This window comes from Bos mutus, chromosome 26, assembly GCF_027580195.1.
Source record: "Bos mutus isolate GX-2022 chromosome 26, NWIPB_WYAK_1.1, whole genome shotgun sequence".
Taxonomy (NCBI): domain Eukaryota; kingdom Metazoa; phylum Chordata; class Mammalia; order Artiodactyla; family Bovidae; genus Bos; species Bos mutus.
Genome location: NC_091642.1, coordinates 12,138,750 through 12,153,192, shown reverse-complemented (window position 1 = coordinate 12,153,192; position 14,443 = coordinate 12,138,750). Strand labels below are relative to the sequence as shown.

The 14,443-nt window shown below is 41.8% G+C and overlaps 1 protein-coding gene and 1 pseudogene across 3 annotated transcripts in view; both read left to right on the top strand.

The window, feature by feature from the left end:
- Nucleotides 1-14,443, top strand: part of INPP5F (inositol polyphosphate-5-phosphatase F) — a 93,894-nt gene that overhangs the window by 45,763 nt on the left and 33,688 nt on the right. For all 3 annotated transcript variants that reach the window (XM_070363762.1, XM_070363761.1, XM_070363763.1), the window contains exon 3: nucleotides 1,718-1,854. In XM_070363762.1, coding sequence (XP_070219863.1) covers nucleotides 1,718-1,854 — 137 coding nt within the window. The remainder of the gene's footprint in view (nucleotides 1-1,717; nucleotides 1,855-14,443) is intronic.
- LOC138985866 (U2 spliceosomal RNA) lies at nucleotides 8,407-8,546 on the top strand (annotated as a pseudogene).

The window sequence follows — 14,443 nt, the reverse complement described above, 5'->3', positions numbered from 1 at the left end:
TGCCATCCAGCCATCTCATCCTCTGTCGTCCCCTTCTCCTCCTGCCCCCAATCCCTCCCAGCATCAGAGTCTTTTCCAATGAGTCAACTCTTCTCATGAGTTGGCCAAAGTACTGGAGTTTCAGCTTTAGCATCATTCCTTCCAAAGAAATCCCAGGGCTGATCTTCAGAATGGACTGGTTGGATCTCCTTGCAGTCCAAGGGATTCTCAAGAGTCTTCTCCAACACCACAGTTCAAAAACATCAATAATTTGCTTACCAGAGTACAATATTGTATACAGTTCTTTTTGTCTTTATCTCTACAAAATACTGTTTTCCAAAGTTACTTAATTTTTTTCTTCCTTGTCTCCTACATAGGTTACATTTTCCATTTGTAACAGAGTTGGGTTACATTTCATCTTGGGTTCATTTCATATTCTGATTAATTTGAACCATTTATTTTTGAGGAGATGTAAAACATTATCGTGGTTCAGAGTCAGAAGTATGTCAAAGGGTGTACTTGGAGAGCTGTCAGTTCCAGTCCCTTTTATCTCATTCCTGTTTTCTCTTCCTTCCATCTCATTTCCACCTACCCCTTGTTAGGTAACCAACCTCGTTAATTTCTAATTTATCTCTCCTCTCTTTTTCTATACAAATGAGCAAATATGTTTTTCTCTTTCTTTTTTTTTTCCCAGAAAGGGTAGTGTACTCTAGCTACTCCATTGTGCTTTGATTTAATACTATATCTTATTATATTAATAATAAAGATATTAATACATGAATAATATATCCAGTTTATCCCCTTATCAGTTTCTAGAATGCTTTGAATTCTTTTTAAGAGCTAATTCTTTATAGTACTCTGTTCCATAGATGTGCCATAGTTTGTTCAACCATTCTTTGTTGAAGAATGGGGCATTCTTTGTTGAAGAATTTGGGCATTCAAGTTGTTTCCAGTAGTTTGCAGTTAGACTGCTGCAGTGAATAGATTTGAGTGTATATATTTTTGTTTAGTTGAGATGTATTTTCAGGGTAAATTCACAAGCGTGGGATTGCTGGGTAAAACAGTAAGTGGGTATGTTTTAATGTTAGTTATAGTAAAATTAACATCTGAAAAAGTTGTATCTCTTTGTGTTCTCACAAGCGCTATGAGGGTGCCTGGTTCCCACAGCCTTGTCAGAATGTGCTGTCCTAACAATACTTTTTTATTATCCCCAAGCTGATGGGTGAGAATGGTATTAAAACATTTTAATTTACATCTCCATTGAACATCTTTTCATAGGTTTTAGGGCCATTTTTCTGTCTTTGTTGTGCTCTTTACCAAAGGACTGTGGGCTTCCCTGGTGGCTCAGTTGGTAAAGAATCCACCTGCAATGCAGGAGATCCCGGTTTGACTCCTGGGTTGTGAAGATCCACTGGAGAAGGGATAGGCTACTCACTCCAGTGTTCTTGGGCTTCCCTGGTGGTTCAGCTGGTAAAGAATCCACCTGCAATGCGGGAGACCTGGGTTTGATCCCTGGGTTGGGAAGATGCCCTGGAGAAGGGAAAGGCTACCCACTCCAGTATTGTGGCCTGGAGAATTCCTGCATCTGGAGGATCACAGATGGACACGACTGAGCCACTTGGACTTTCACTTTCACCAAAGGACTGTACTGTTTGCATACTGTGTTACTCAGCTTCAGCTTGCTAGGACAGCAGTACTTTATAGAAACCAGACACTCAATATGCCTTTTCTCTTTCAGATCTTCCGTGGTGGCTTATTTTAATTCGGCAGAAAGCCTTGGTGGGCAAACTTCCAGGAGACCATGAAGTCTGTAAAGTAACCAAAATTGCTGTACTATCACTTTCTGAAATGGAACCTCAGGATCTTGAGCTAGAGGTAAGGTGAAGTTTCAGGAAATTTCATGGCAACTTGATATGGGTGTAATGGCAACCATGAGGATTTGATTTAATAGACCAGAATCATAGAGTTCTAGCGCTGGGTATCTTTAGAGTAATTGAGTCCTGTGTTTTCAGACTTTGGTGTGGAACCTTTGTTTTAAAATCTATGAAAGCCAGTAAGTTAAGATGCATAGAAGCAGAGTTGCACTGGTTGAGGTGGTGATGGGGGAAGAGCTTCTCCTTGGGGCCCTTCCTACTTTGCCTTTGCTGGAAACCCACCTCTGCTTCTGGGGACTCCTGTGTGTGTTAGGCACGCAGTTGTGTCTGACTCTTTGCAACACCATGGACTGAAGCCCACCGGACTCCTCTGTCCATGGGATTCTCCAGTCAAGAATACTGGAGTGGGTTGCCATTTCCTTTTCCAGGGGATCTTCCCGACCCAGGGATCGAACTCAGGTCTCCCGCATTGCAGGCAGATTCTTGACCGTCTGAGTCACTATAGCACAATTTGAAAACTGATTTAGGGTGAGGAGAGTCAAGAGGTTAGATTTAACTTCTACTGTACCTTCTTTTGGAGAAGGCAATGGCACCCCACTCCAGTACTCTTGCTTGGAAAATCCCACGGACGGAGGAGCCTGTTAGGCTGCAGTCCATGGGGTCACTAAGAGTCAGACACGACTGAGTGACTTCACTTTCACTTTTCACTTTCATGCATTGGAGAAGGAAATGGCAGCCCACTCCAGTGTTCTTGCCTGGAGAATCCCAGGGACGGGGGAGCCTGGTTGGCTGCCATCTCTGGGTTCGCACAGAGTCAGACACAACTGAAGTGACTTAGCATAGTATCTTCTTTTATCTATATGTCTTGAAATTTTTCTAAAGCTATATTTCTCTTGTAATTTTTTTTCTTAAAGTTGGGTTTTTGTTTGTTTTTTTTTTTTAAAGAAGAAAAAAAAAAAACCCTGACCTATTAGACTTTCATTTTCTAAAAGGAAACCAGGCCCACAAGTTGAGTAAGTTAGGGCCAAGATAATGAGATTGCCCGGGGCCAGTGTTTGTCTCCACACTGGCAGAAATAACCCCTGAAAGCACTTGTATCATGCCTACTATCAGTGTGGGGATGTGGCATCTAGGGGTGTCATCACACTGTCATAGCCCTGGCCTAATTTGATCACTGTGTGGTGTACCAGACAGGCCCTGAGGGTTAAATGGATAATCACATTTCATCCGTTGGGCCATCCTGTGAAGTAGGCATTGTTAGAATCCATGTTGCACAGGTGAAGAGAGAAGGCTTGGCAAGGATTAACCACACAGCTGGCTCGTGGTGCATCCAGACCTGGACTTAGGCCGTCTGTTCTTGGATCCCTCTGCTGGGCTTGCCTCCCTGTTACCTGAACCGCAGGTAACAGGTAGCATAGTGTCCACTGCCCCACAACTCAGTATGTGTTTTCTAGGCTGAATGTTGGGGAAGGAAATTGAGGCACAGGGTTAAATTATTTAAAAAAATACATACAGGCATATCTTGGAGATACTATGAGTTTGGTTCCAGACCATTGCAATAAAGCAAATAATTATAATAACATGACTTTTTTGGTTTTTCAGTGCATATGTGAGATATGTATATATTACACTATAGTCTGTTAAGTGTACAAGAGCATTATGCCTAAAAAAAAAAATACCTTAATTTAAAAATACTACTGCTAAGATACTAAATGTGTGCTTAGTCACTCAGTCATGTCTGACTGTTTGTGATCCCATGAACTACAGCCTGCCAGGCTCCTCTGTCCATGGGGATTCTCCAGGCAAGAATACTGGAGTGGGTTGCCATGCCCTCCTCCAAGGAATCTTCCCAACCCAGGGATTGAACCCACGTCTCCCACATTGTACACGGATTCTTTACCATCTGAGCTACCAGAGAAGCCCTCACCACCATCTGAGTTTTCAGGGAGTCAGTCTTTTCACAGTAATATCAAAGATCACCATAACAAATATGATGATAATGAGAAAGTTTGAAATCTTGTGGGAAATTACCAAAATGGGAGACGCATGAAGTGACCAAATGCTGCTGGAAAAACAGTACCAGTAAACCTGTTCATTGTGATTGCCACAAACCTCTTTTTTTTTTTCTCTTAAAAAGCATCTGTAAAGCACAATAAAACAGGGTATGCGGTAACAATATAGTAATTTTTGTGCTTCAGATCTTTCTGGAAGTTTGACAGTCTAACAGACCAGTATTAAAATGAATTTAGGAGGACACTGATACTCTGTTATAGGAATAAAAAAAAAAAGATTCAAGTACTTATTTCCTTTGATTGGTACTAGAGATAGAATACTATTTACTATTGCTGATCCTCAGACAAGTAACTTTGGTGGCAGTTGGGCCTGTTAAAAACAAGTGTTTTGCAGTTTTTGTTTTCATTTTATTTTAGCAAAGAGCAGACTAAAAAAATTTTATGCGTTGATTAAGCCAGTAAACTTGTGTCTTTTGGATGACTGCTGACAAATTGAAAGATCAGCCTGGCTTCTGTCACCAGTCTTGGCCTTGAGTGTGAGCACTCCTTGGGTAGCGTGCTGGTTTGAGCAGTAAGCTGGGGGCCTGGACAGTTAGAGCAGAGACCAGCTCCTCAGCACCTTGGTCACCTGTTAGTCATCAGTTTGCACATCTGGCACCCCCAATTCTGGGGAAATGAACTATCCTCACCCAGAGGCCTGCATAGGATGCCTAGTGGACTTTTCAGGAAGATGCTCTTCGTGGCCATCAGTCTGTATCATTTGAGATTGTTGTTGTTCAGTCACTAAGTCATGTCCGACTCTTTGCAGTCCCATGGACTGCAGCTCACCAGACTTTGCTGTCCTTCACCATCTCCCAGAGTTTGTTCAAACTCATGTCTGTTGAATCAGTGATGCTATCTAACCATCTCATCCTCTGCCACCCCCCCTCTCCTTTTGCTTCCAGTCTTTCCCAGAATCAGGGTTTTTTCCAGTGAATTGGGTCTTCGCATCAGGTGGCCAAAGCATTGGAGCTTCAGCTGACTATTGTATAGATGGTGGGTGGTGGAGGGGGAGGAATCTTTAGGTAATAACATTTAGTGGAATTTTAAAACAACAAAAAAAATGTGACCGTGATGAGAGCTTTTAAAATGTCTTCATTCTGAAGACTTTTCCTTTTTTTTCTTGACACTCTCAAGTGAATGAGATCATCTTCACATGCAAATGAAAATGAGATAGTCCCACATAGCTGAGTGTTTTTACTGTACTGTTGGACAGTCTGAGCGATGGCATTTGCCAGGGTACTAAAGGTACAGTCCATGTTAAGAGCTGGAAATATATAATGACCCTTGCTAATTAGGGATAAACGTGATTATAGATAAAGTATTTCCAGATCCCAATTTAGTGATAGTTTGGCATTGGTTTCTCTCAAGAGAATATAATTTCAGGAATTTGCATTTAAGCCTTTTTTCCCCTTCCTTTAATCCTGTTTTCTGTTAATGCAGCTTTATGACAGTGAACAATAGAAGGGCAAAGAACAGCTCTGTTGAAAATCACAAACTGCTTATTTTCTGACATGTTAATTTAAATTTTTGGTATTCTTATTCTAGTTTCCATATAATGCCAGTTAAAAAGAGCATTTAGAAGCATGATAAATTTTTGTGGGGCTTTTTATTTTTGATTATATAGTAATTGTAACTGAGGAGGAGGAAAAATATTCTCCCACATAGAAATGATCAATGTCAATATTCTGGTTTTTAAAAACAATTTAGTTTTAATTGAAGGATAATAGCTTTACAATATTGTATTGGTTTCTGTCATAGGGATACATATGTTCCCTGCTTTCCATTTGTCTCCAGCTCTTTGGAGGAGCAATATTTCAAATTTTCAGGGTAGTTTTTATATTTTGCATCTTTGTATATTTTTCCTACTTCTATTAGTTAAAAAATTCCTGTTATTTTTCATGACCATATGTATCTTATGCACAGAAGACTTTCTTAAATGAAGCTGACTCTTAGGTCTTCTTGAAAGTGAAAGTTGTTCAGTCATACTCAACCCTTTGGAACCCCATGGACTACACAGTCCATGGAGTTCTCCAGGCCAGAATACTGGGGTGTGTAGCCTTTCCCTTCTCCAGGGGATCTTCCCAATCCAGGGATCAAACCCAAGTCTCCTGCATTGCAGGCAGATTCTTTACCAGCTGAGCCACAGGGGAAGACCAAGAATACTGGAATGGGTAGCCTATCCCTTCTCCAGTGGCTTCCCAACCCAGGAATCAAACTGGGATCTCCTTCATTGCAGGCAGATTCTTTACCAATCCTGCATTACAGGTGGATTCTTTACCAACTGAGCTATCAGGGAAGTCTAGGGCTTCTTAGTATGTCTTTATAATTTGGACATCTGTGTCTGTGTTTGAATACCCACTGCTTTCTACCTTTCCCCTCAGGACCCCTGGGCTCTTTATTGTGGTCACTGTTCTCAGATTTTCAAGGACCTCATCTGTCTTCTGTCATTGGAGCAGAAGCATTTTGTAACAGAGTTGGGAATTACTAGTATTTCAAGTTTTCTACCCCAGTAGACTTTTTACTTTACTTGTATGGCTTATTATGTTTGCCAATTCTTAAAATAATTTTCATACTATACAGTTCATCCATTTAAAGCACATAATTCAGTGGTGTTTAGTATATTCACAGATTTGTAACCATCACTGCAGTTAATTTTAGAACATTTTCATGACTATAAAAATAACCCTGCACTCATTAGCAGTCACTCATTTTCCTCCAAACCCCAGGCAAATCCTAGGCAACCACTAATCTACTTTCTGTATCTATATAAATTTGCCTGTTCTGAACAGTTCTTCTACATGGCATAAAATATGTAGCCTTTTGTGCCCAGTTTCTTTTATTTAGCACCGTGTTTTCAAGGTTCATGCTTGTTGTAGCATGGGTCAGTACTTAATTTCTTCTTCTCCCTTTGTATGGATATACCACATTTTATTTATCCTTTCATCAGTTGATGGACGTTGGGGTTGTTTTCACTTTGGAGCTGTTTGTGAATAATATTGCTGTATATTTATATACAAGTTTCTGTACATAACAAAACTTGTACATTTACGTATAAGTTTTGGGTGGACATTGTTTTCATTTCTCTAGTGAGAAAAAGAAATTCTATACCTAGGAATGGAATTGCTGTATTATATAGTAACTCTGGGTTTAACCTTTTGAGGATCTGCCAGACTGTTTTTCAAAGCAGTGTGCCATTTAAAAAAGAAAAGATCTATACAAGGATATGAAGAATCTTTGGAGTTCAAATAGATGAGAACATAGATATTCTTTCTTTTGGAAAAACATCCTTTAAAGTTTTATAGGCTTATGTTCCATGTCTGCATATCTTATTTGCTGTATCTCGTTGCTCTAATAGATAACTGTATCATTTTCCATATTTGGTTTCCCATTAGACATCTGTTTAAAATTTTAGCTCCTGATGGACATAAATAGATATCAACTTATAAAGTAAAATCATTTATTTTCCTTTCCCTATACAGCAGCAGCAGCAACATCAGCCCTTAATCTTGGTTGTGAACTCTAAGTGGTTAGAGCAGTAGAAATACTAGGGGAGCACTGTGGTGCTGTGGTTGTGGTTTTCTTTTTGAGATTGTGTGTATCGATGTTGTGATAAGGGCCTAAGCACATATTATGCAGAACTGGCTGGGCCTCTGGAAAAGGGAAGGTGATCTTACTGTACACGCTGTGTGTTGTAATCCCAAGAGTTCTGTCTAAACAAAGCATTTTAGGACTGGAAGGAATTCCAAGAAGTTATTTTCTATATTCTTATTTCTTGGTAGGACTGAACTTAACCTTTAAAAAAAGATAGTGAACCTGTTTGCAGTGCAGCAACGGAGAGCCAGCCAGAGCACAGATGTGTGGACATGGTGTGGGGGTCGGGGGAGGAGAGGGTGGGATGAAAGGAGAGAGTAGCAAAGAAACACATACGTTACCATACACAAAATAGATAGATGGGAATTTGCTGTGTGATTCAGGGAACTCAAACCAGGGTTCTGGGGCAACCTAGAGGGTTAGGGTAGGGTGGGAGGTGGGAGGGAAGTTCAAGAGGGAGGGGACATATGTATACCTGTGGCTGAGTCATATTGATATATGGCAGAAACAACACGATGTTATAAAGCAATTATCCTTCAATTAAAAATAAATGAATTTATAAAATGAGATAGTGGTCATGCTTTCTTTTCTAAAGTTAACTATATATATATGCTGACTGTCACAAGTGCTCAGTCATGTCCGACTCTTTGCAACCCCATAGACTGTAGCCCACCAGGCTCCTCTGTCCATGGGATTTTTTCCCAGGCAAGAATACTGGAGTGGGTTGGCATTTCCTTCTTCAGGGGATCTTCCTGAACTAGGGATTGAACCTGGGTCTCTTGCATCTCCTGCATTGGCAGGCAGGCAGATTCTTTACCACTATCTATATATATGGGTGATTCTAAAATATTAATTGAAAATTTTTATGTTTAAAGTAATTTTAAATTTCTCTTTAGAAAAATCACCTTATCGCTTCTCGGCCTTTTGGCTAAGATCAAGTGTAGTACAGTAAACTACATTTTTAACTTTTCAAAAAAAAAAAAGAAAAATCAACTTTAAGAGAGATGGTGTGGTGACTTTATGCTCTGCTGTGCATATCACAATCCTTATCTGAAACCTTTGAGGCTAAATTTAGTTTAGAATTCAGATTTTGAGGGCTTTCCAAAAGGTTATTCCATGTATTTTATTATATGGGCAGTTAGTCTGGGATGTTACCCTACAAAACTACACATTCATATTTCTTAAAGAATCAGATAAATGTTCATTCTGAGGAAGGTAAATGATGACTATAAATAGCCTCTCTTTTGGGGTTATTTTATCATTAGATGAGCTTGTAGCAAACTTTAAAAATACCCTTTCAAGTTTTAGCATTTTTTGAAGTTGTTGATAAGGAAGTTAAGGGATATTGAGCCTCTGTCAGCTCTGTTCCAAGCCCAGGAGGAGAGTAGATTAAAAAAAGAGAAAAGAAAAACAAGGAAGACATTGCCAGGCCTAGAGGGAAACTGCATCTTATCTTCATGGACCAAAAATGGAATAGCAGCTTAAATAGAGGCCATAGGCCTCCTAGGTTCTGGGTCCATAAGTAGGCAGTGGTGGGTGGAGATTTGGTCTACACAGTGAAAAAAAGTGAAAGTGTTAGTCACTCAGTCTTGTGACTCTTTGCGACCCTATGGACTGTAGCCCACCAGGCTCCTCTGTCCATAGGATTCTCTAGGCAAGAATACTGAAGTGGGTAACCATTCCCTTCTCCAGGTGATCTCTACACAATAAAGGGAACTAAATGGAAGCCTGGAACCCTTTTCAGTACTTGAAGCCTGGAGTGCTTCAAGTGGTGCTGGAGTGGACTCCCCAGTTCATGAAAGGAGGCTGTTAGGTTTTGTGCTCTAAGTGGGATGATTGTGCATAAAAGAAGTCTGTTAAGCCAGTAGCACCTCCCTCGAGAAGCAATGGTTTAGGCAAAAGATACGGATCTGAATTAACACAATAGCAATCAACATGAAATAGTTGGGGTTGATAGAAGAAACTTTATCAGGGAGAGTAACGGAAGATGACTCGAAGGTTTCTTGCTTAAGTGGTACAGTTGGTGGTATTGCCTGAGATAGGGCATACCAGAGAAGGAACAAGATTTGTGAAATAGATGTTGGTCAGTTTTGGAGATGCTGAACTTGAGAGACTAGTGTCAATAGTGGGGAAATGTATTTTGGGGTCATGAGCTCAGAGCAAAAGAGTAGAGTTAGAAATGTGGAGTTAAACATCAGTTCAGTTCAGTCACTCAGTTGTATCCGACTCTTTGTGACCCCATGAATTGCAACATGCCAGGCCTCCTTGTCCATCACCAACTCCCGGAGTTCACCCAAACTCATGTCCATCGAGTCGGTGATGCCATCCAGCCATCTCATCCTCTGTCGTCCCCTTCTCCTCCTGCCCCCAATCCCTCCCAGCATCAGAGTCTTTTCCAATGAGTCAACTCTTCTCATGAGGTGGCCAAAGTACTGGAGTTTCAGCTTTAGTATCAGTCCTTCCAGTGAACACCCAGGACTGATTTCCTTTAGAATGGACTGGTTGGATCTCCTTGCAGTCCAAGGGACTCTCAAGAGTCTTCTCTAACACCACAGTTCAAAAGCATCAATTCTTCATCGCTCAGCTTTCTTGACAGTCCAACTCTCACATCCATACATGACCACTGGAAAAACCGTAGACTTGACTAGACAGACCTTTATTGGCAAAGTAATGTCTCTGCTTTTCAATATGCTATCTAGGTTGGTCATAACTTTCCTTCCAAGGAGTGAGCGTCTTTTAATTTCGTGGCTGCAGTCACCATCTGCAGTGATTTTGGAGCCCCAAAAAATAAAGTCTGACACTGTTTCCACTGCTTCCCCATCTATTTGCCGTGAAGTGATGGGACCAGATGCCATGATCTTCATTTTCTGAATGTTGAGCTTTAAGCCAACTTTTTCACTCTCCTCTTTCACCTTTATCAAGAGGCTTTTTAGTTCCTCTTCACCTTCTGCCATAAGGATGGTGTCATCTGCATATCTGAGATTATTGATATTTCTCCCGGCAATCTTGATTCCAGCTTGTGCTTCTTCCAGCCCAGCGTTTCTCATGATGTACTCTGCATATAAGTTAAATAAGTAGGGTGACAATATACAGCCCTGATGTACTCCTTTTCCTATTTGGAACCAGTCTGTTGTTCCATGTCCAGTTCTAACTGTTGCTTCCTGACCTGCATATAGGTTTCTCAAGAGGCAGGTCAGGTGGTCTGGTATTCCCATCTCTTTCAGAATTTTCTACAGTTTATTGTGATCCACGCAGTCAAAGGCTTTGGCATAGTCAATAAAGCAGAAATAGATGTTTTTCTGGAACTCTCTTGCTTTTTGATGATCCAGCGGATGTTGGCAATTTGATCTCTGGTTCCTCTGCCTTTTCTAAAACCAGCTTGAACATCTGGAAGTTCACAGTTCACGTATTGCTGAAGCCTGGCTTGGAGAATTTTGAGCATGACTTTACTAGCATGTGAGATAAGTGCAGTTGTGCAGTAGTTTGAGCATTCTTTGGCATTGCCTTTCTTTGGGATTGGAATGAAAACTGACCTTTTCCAGTCCTGTGGCCACTGCTGAGTTTTCCAAATTTGCTGGCATACTGAGTGCAGCACTTTCACAGCATCATCTTTCAGGATTTGAAATAACTCAACTGGAATTCCATCACCTCCACTAGCTTTGTTCGTAGTGATGCTTTCTAAGGCCCACTTGACTTCACATTCCAGGGTGTCTGGCTCTAGGTGAGTGATCACACCATCGTGATTATCTGGGTCGTGAAGCTCTTTTTTGTACAGTTCTTCTTTGTATTCTTACCACCTCTTCTTAATATCTTCTGCTTCTGTTAGGTCCATATCATTTCTGTCCTTTATCGAGCCCATCTTTGGATGAAATGTTCCCTGGGTATCTCTAATTTTCTTGAAGAGATCTCTAGTCTTTCCCATTCTGTTGTTTTCCTCTATTTCTTTTCATTGATCGCTGAGGAAGGCTTTCTTATCTCTCCTTGCTATTCTTTGGAACTCTGTATTCAGATGCTTATATCTTTCCTTTTCTCCTTTGCTTTTCACTTCTCTTCTTTTCACAGCTATTTGTAAGGCCTCCCCAGACAGCCATTTTGCTTTTTTGCATTTCTTTTCCATGGGGATGGTCTTGATCCCTGTCTCCTGTACAGTGTCATGAACCTCAGTCCATAGTTCATCAGGCACTCTTATCTATCAGATCTAGTCCCTTAACTCTATTTCTCACTTCCACTGTATAATCATAAGGGATTTGATTTAGGTCATACCTGAATGGTCTAGTGGTTTTCCCTGCTTTCTTCAATTTAAGTCTGAATTTGGCAATAAGGAGTTAAATATAGTAGTAGTTAAAATGAAGATGTGTGTGTTAGTCGCTCAGTCATGTCCGACTCTTTGCGACCCTACGGACTATAGCTCACCAGGCTTCTCTGTCCATGGGATTCTCCATGCAAGAATACTGGAGTGGGTTGCCATTCCCTTCTCCAGAGGATAGAGGATGAAATTTTCTCAGCAGAGCATGAAGGATGGGCAGAGAGCTAAGGATGGAATGTCAGGAACCACCATCATGTTTAGAGGTAGAGATGCTAGACAGAGAAGGAACAGTCAGAGGTCTGGTAAGAGCCCAGAGAGATGGGTTTCATGGGGACCAGAGGAAGAGACAGCAGGAAGTGATCATTACTGCCACATTCTTTGATTTGTCCTTTTCAGTGTTGGGGGGCGAGGGGTCCTTGTTTCACTCTGCCTCAGGAATTTCACTGGGCCATCACTCCTTGATCTACCCCAATTAGACTAGCATCCTCACAGTTCCAAGGACTATGGCATAGAGATTTCAGGGTTGAGGAATGATTAAAAAAAAAAAGATTCAGCAAACTTCAGTAGTGTTAAAAGGTGATAGGAAAGGGGCCAGTGGAGGGAGTTTGCAATAGAGTAAAGGGGAATGGATGATGGGACAAGGCCCCAGTCCTTAAGGGGAGACAGTGGGAAGCCAGCCTTGCAGAGAAAAACAACTCCCGTCCTTCTGCAAATGAGGGGAGTGTGGGTGTAGGCTAGGTGTGCTGCTACAAGATTACTTTAGAATAGCTCGATATTTAGAATAATCATCTTTGATGTATTCCTGGGGGAAAATCTTGCTGGCTTGAATGCTCTTAAGGAATAACTGTATCTGACAGATGCATAACATTCTGTTGGAACATTAAAATTGTAATAACTTATACCTAGGTTTGAGGCATGTTTTCAGACTTTTTTAAAAAAGAAAGTGCAGCAGCAGCAGGGGACTAACAGAGCTTCTTGGCTGTCTCAGGAGCTCTGCACTAACCAACGTCGAGGGGCGTGAGGTGTATTCATGGGAGAAGGGGAGTGATGGTTTCCCAAGACTACTCTTATGACCTGTGTGTGAATCTGGAGGTTACCACTTCACATTTGTAACATCAGAGCCCATTCATTCATTTAACAAAGGTTTTTTTGTGTGACCTCCTGTACCAGGTACTGCTAAGGTCCTTGGAGATGAGTCAATAAAGCAAAGGTGTCTGGGGAACATGGGGCAGGCAGTAAACATTAAGATGATTATGTTATGTCTTATGTTGAAAAGTAATCATTGCTATGGGAAATAAAAATTGAGTGCAGTAAGAGTGGTTGGTGGAGTGCCAGGGGCGGAGATTATGGTGAGATATCTCGGGAGATATCTGGAGGGCATCACTGACTCAATGGACATGAGTTTGAGCAAACTCTGGGAGATGGTGAAGGACAGGAAACCTGGATTGCTGCCAGTCCACGGGGTCGCAAGGAGTCAGACAAGACTGAGCAACTGAACAACATTTGGGAAGAGGACGAACAGCTAGAACAAAGGCCCCGAGGTGGAAGTAGCCCTGACGTGTGGGGAACAGCAGGTAGCTGATGTGGGTGGAGCGGAGTAAGCAAAGGGAAGAGAGCCACAGGAGATGAAGGCAGGGAGGGAAGATGAGGGTCTGGTTTTGGATGTGTTGAGTGTAAGGTGCCTGATGGAAATCCGAGTGGAAATGTTGGCGTTTGTGGTTCTAGAATTTGGGAGGAGAGCAGAGCTAGAAATATACTATTGAGAGAGAAGGATTGGTATGTCGATGGTATTTGAAGCCAGGAGACTGGATGAAATTGCTGAGAAAGTGAATGCAGATAGGACTGAACCTGGAGGTGCCAAGATGTTAGGAAGTGAAATGGTTGGGAAGGAACCAGTAAGAGAGGTAAAGAGTGCCAGTGGAAGTCAGGTGAGACAGTGTATCAGAGAGGACGAGGGACAGAGGAACTGTGTCAGATGCTACTGATCAGTTAAGATGAGGACCAGGAATCCACATTGCATTTAGCCAAGGAGACCACATGGGTCACACTGAAGATAGGTTAAGGTGGAGTGGTGAGGGCCAAAGCCAAGTTGCAGTGGGCTGGGGAGAGAACAGGAGGAGAGGAATTGGAGGCAGTGAGGGTTGTAAAGACATAGGATCCTAGCTGGCACACGAAGGTGTTAGAGGAGAGAAATATCTATGTTTCTGTGCTGGTTGAGTGATCAGGCAGAAAGAAGGGAACAGGGAGAACTGCTGGAGCAACATCCATATGCTTTTTCTCTCTCCTTCCCCATCATGTCATGATCTGGTTAGTTTTGCTTGTGTGTGTGCTAAGTTGCTTCAGTTGTGTTTGACTCTTTGGGACCCCACAGACTATAGCCCACCAGGCTCCTCTGTCCATGGGATTCTCCAGGCAAGAATACTGGAGTGGGTTGCCATTCCCTCCTCCTCGGGATCTTCCTGACCCAGGGATCAAACCAGAATCTGGTGTGGCGCCTGCGCTGCAGGTGGATTCTTTACCTCTGAGCCACCAAGGAAAGCCTTGGAAGAAAATTTAAGTTAGTTTGAGTTTCAGCAGGATGACTGTAGATCTTTTTTACTTCCCCTTGGGTTCCCTTGTCTTCCCCTGGTAGGCCAGGA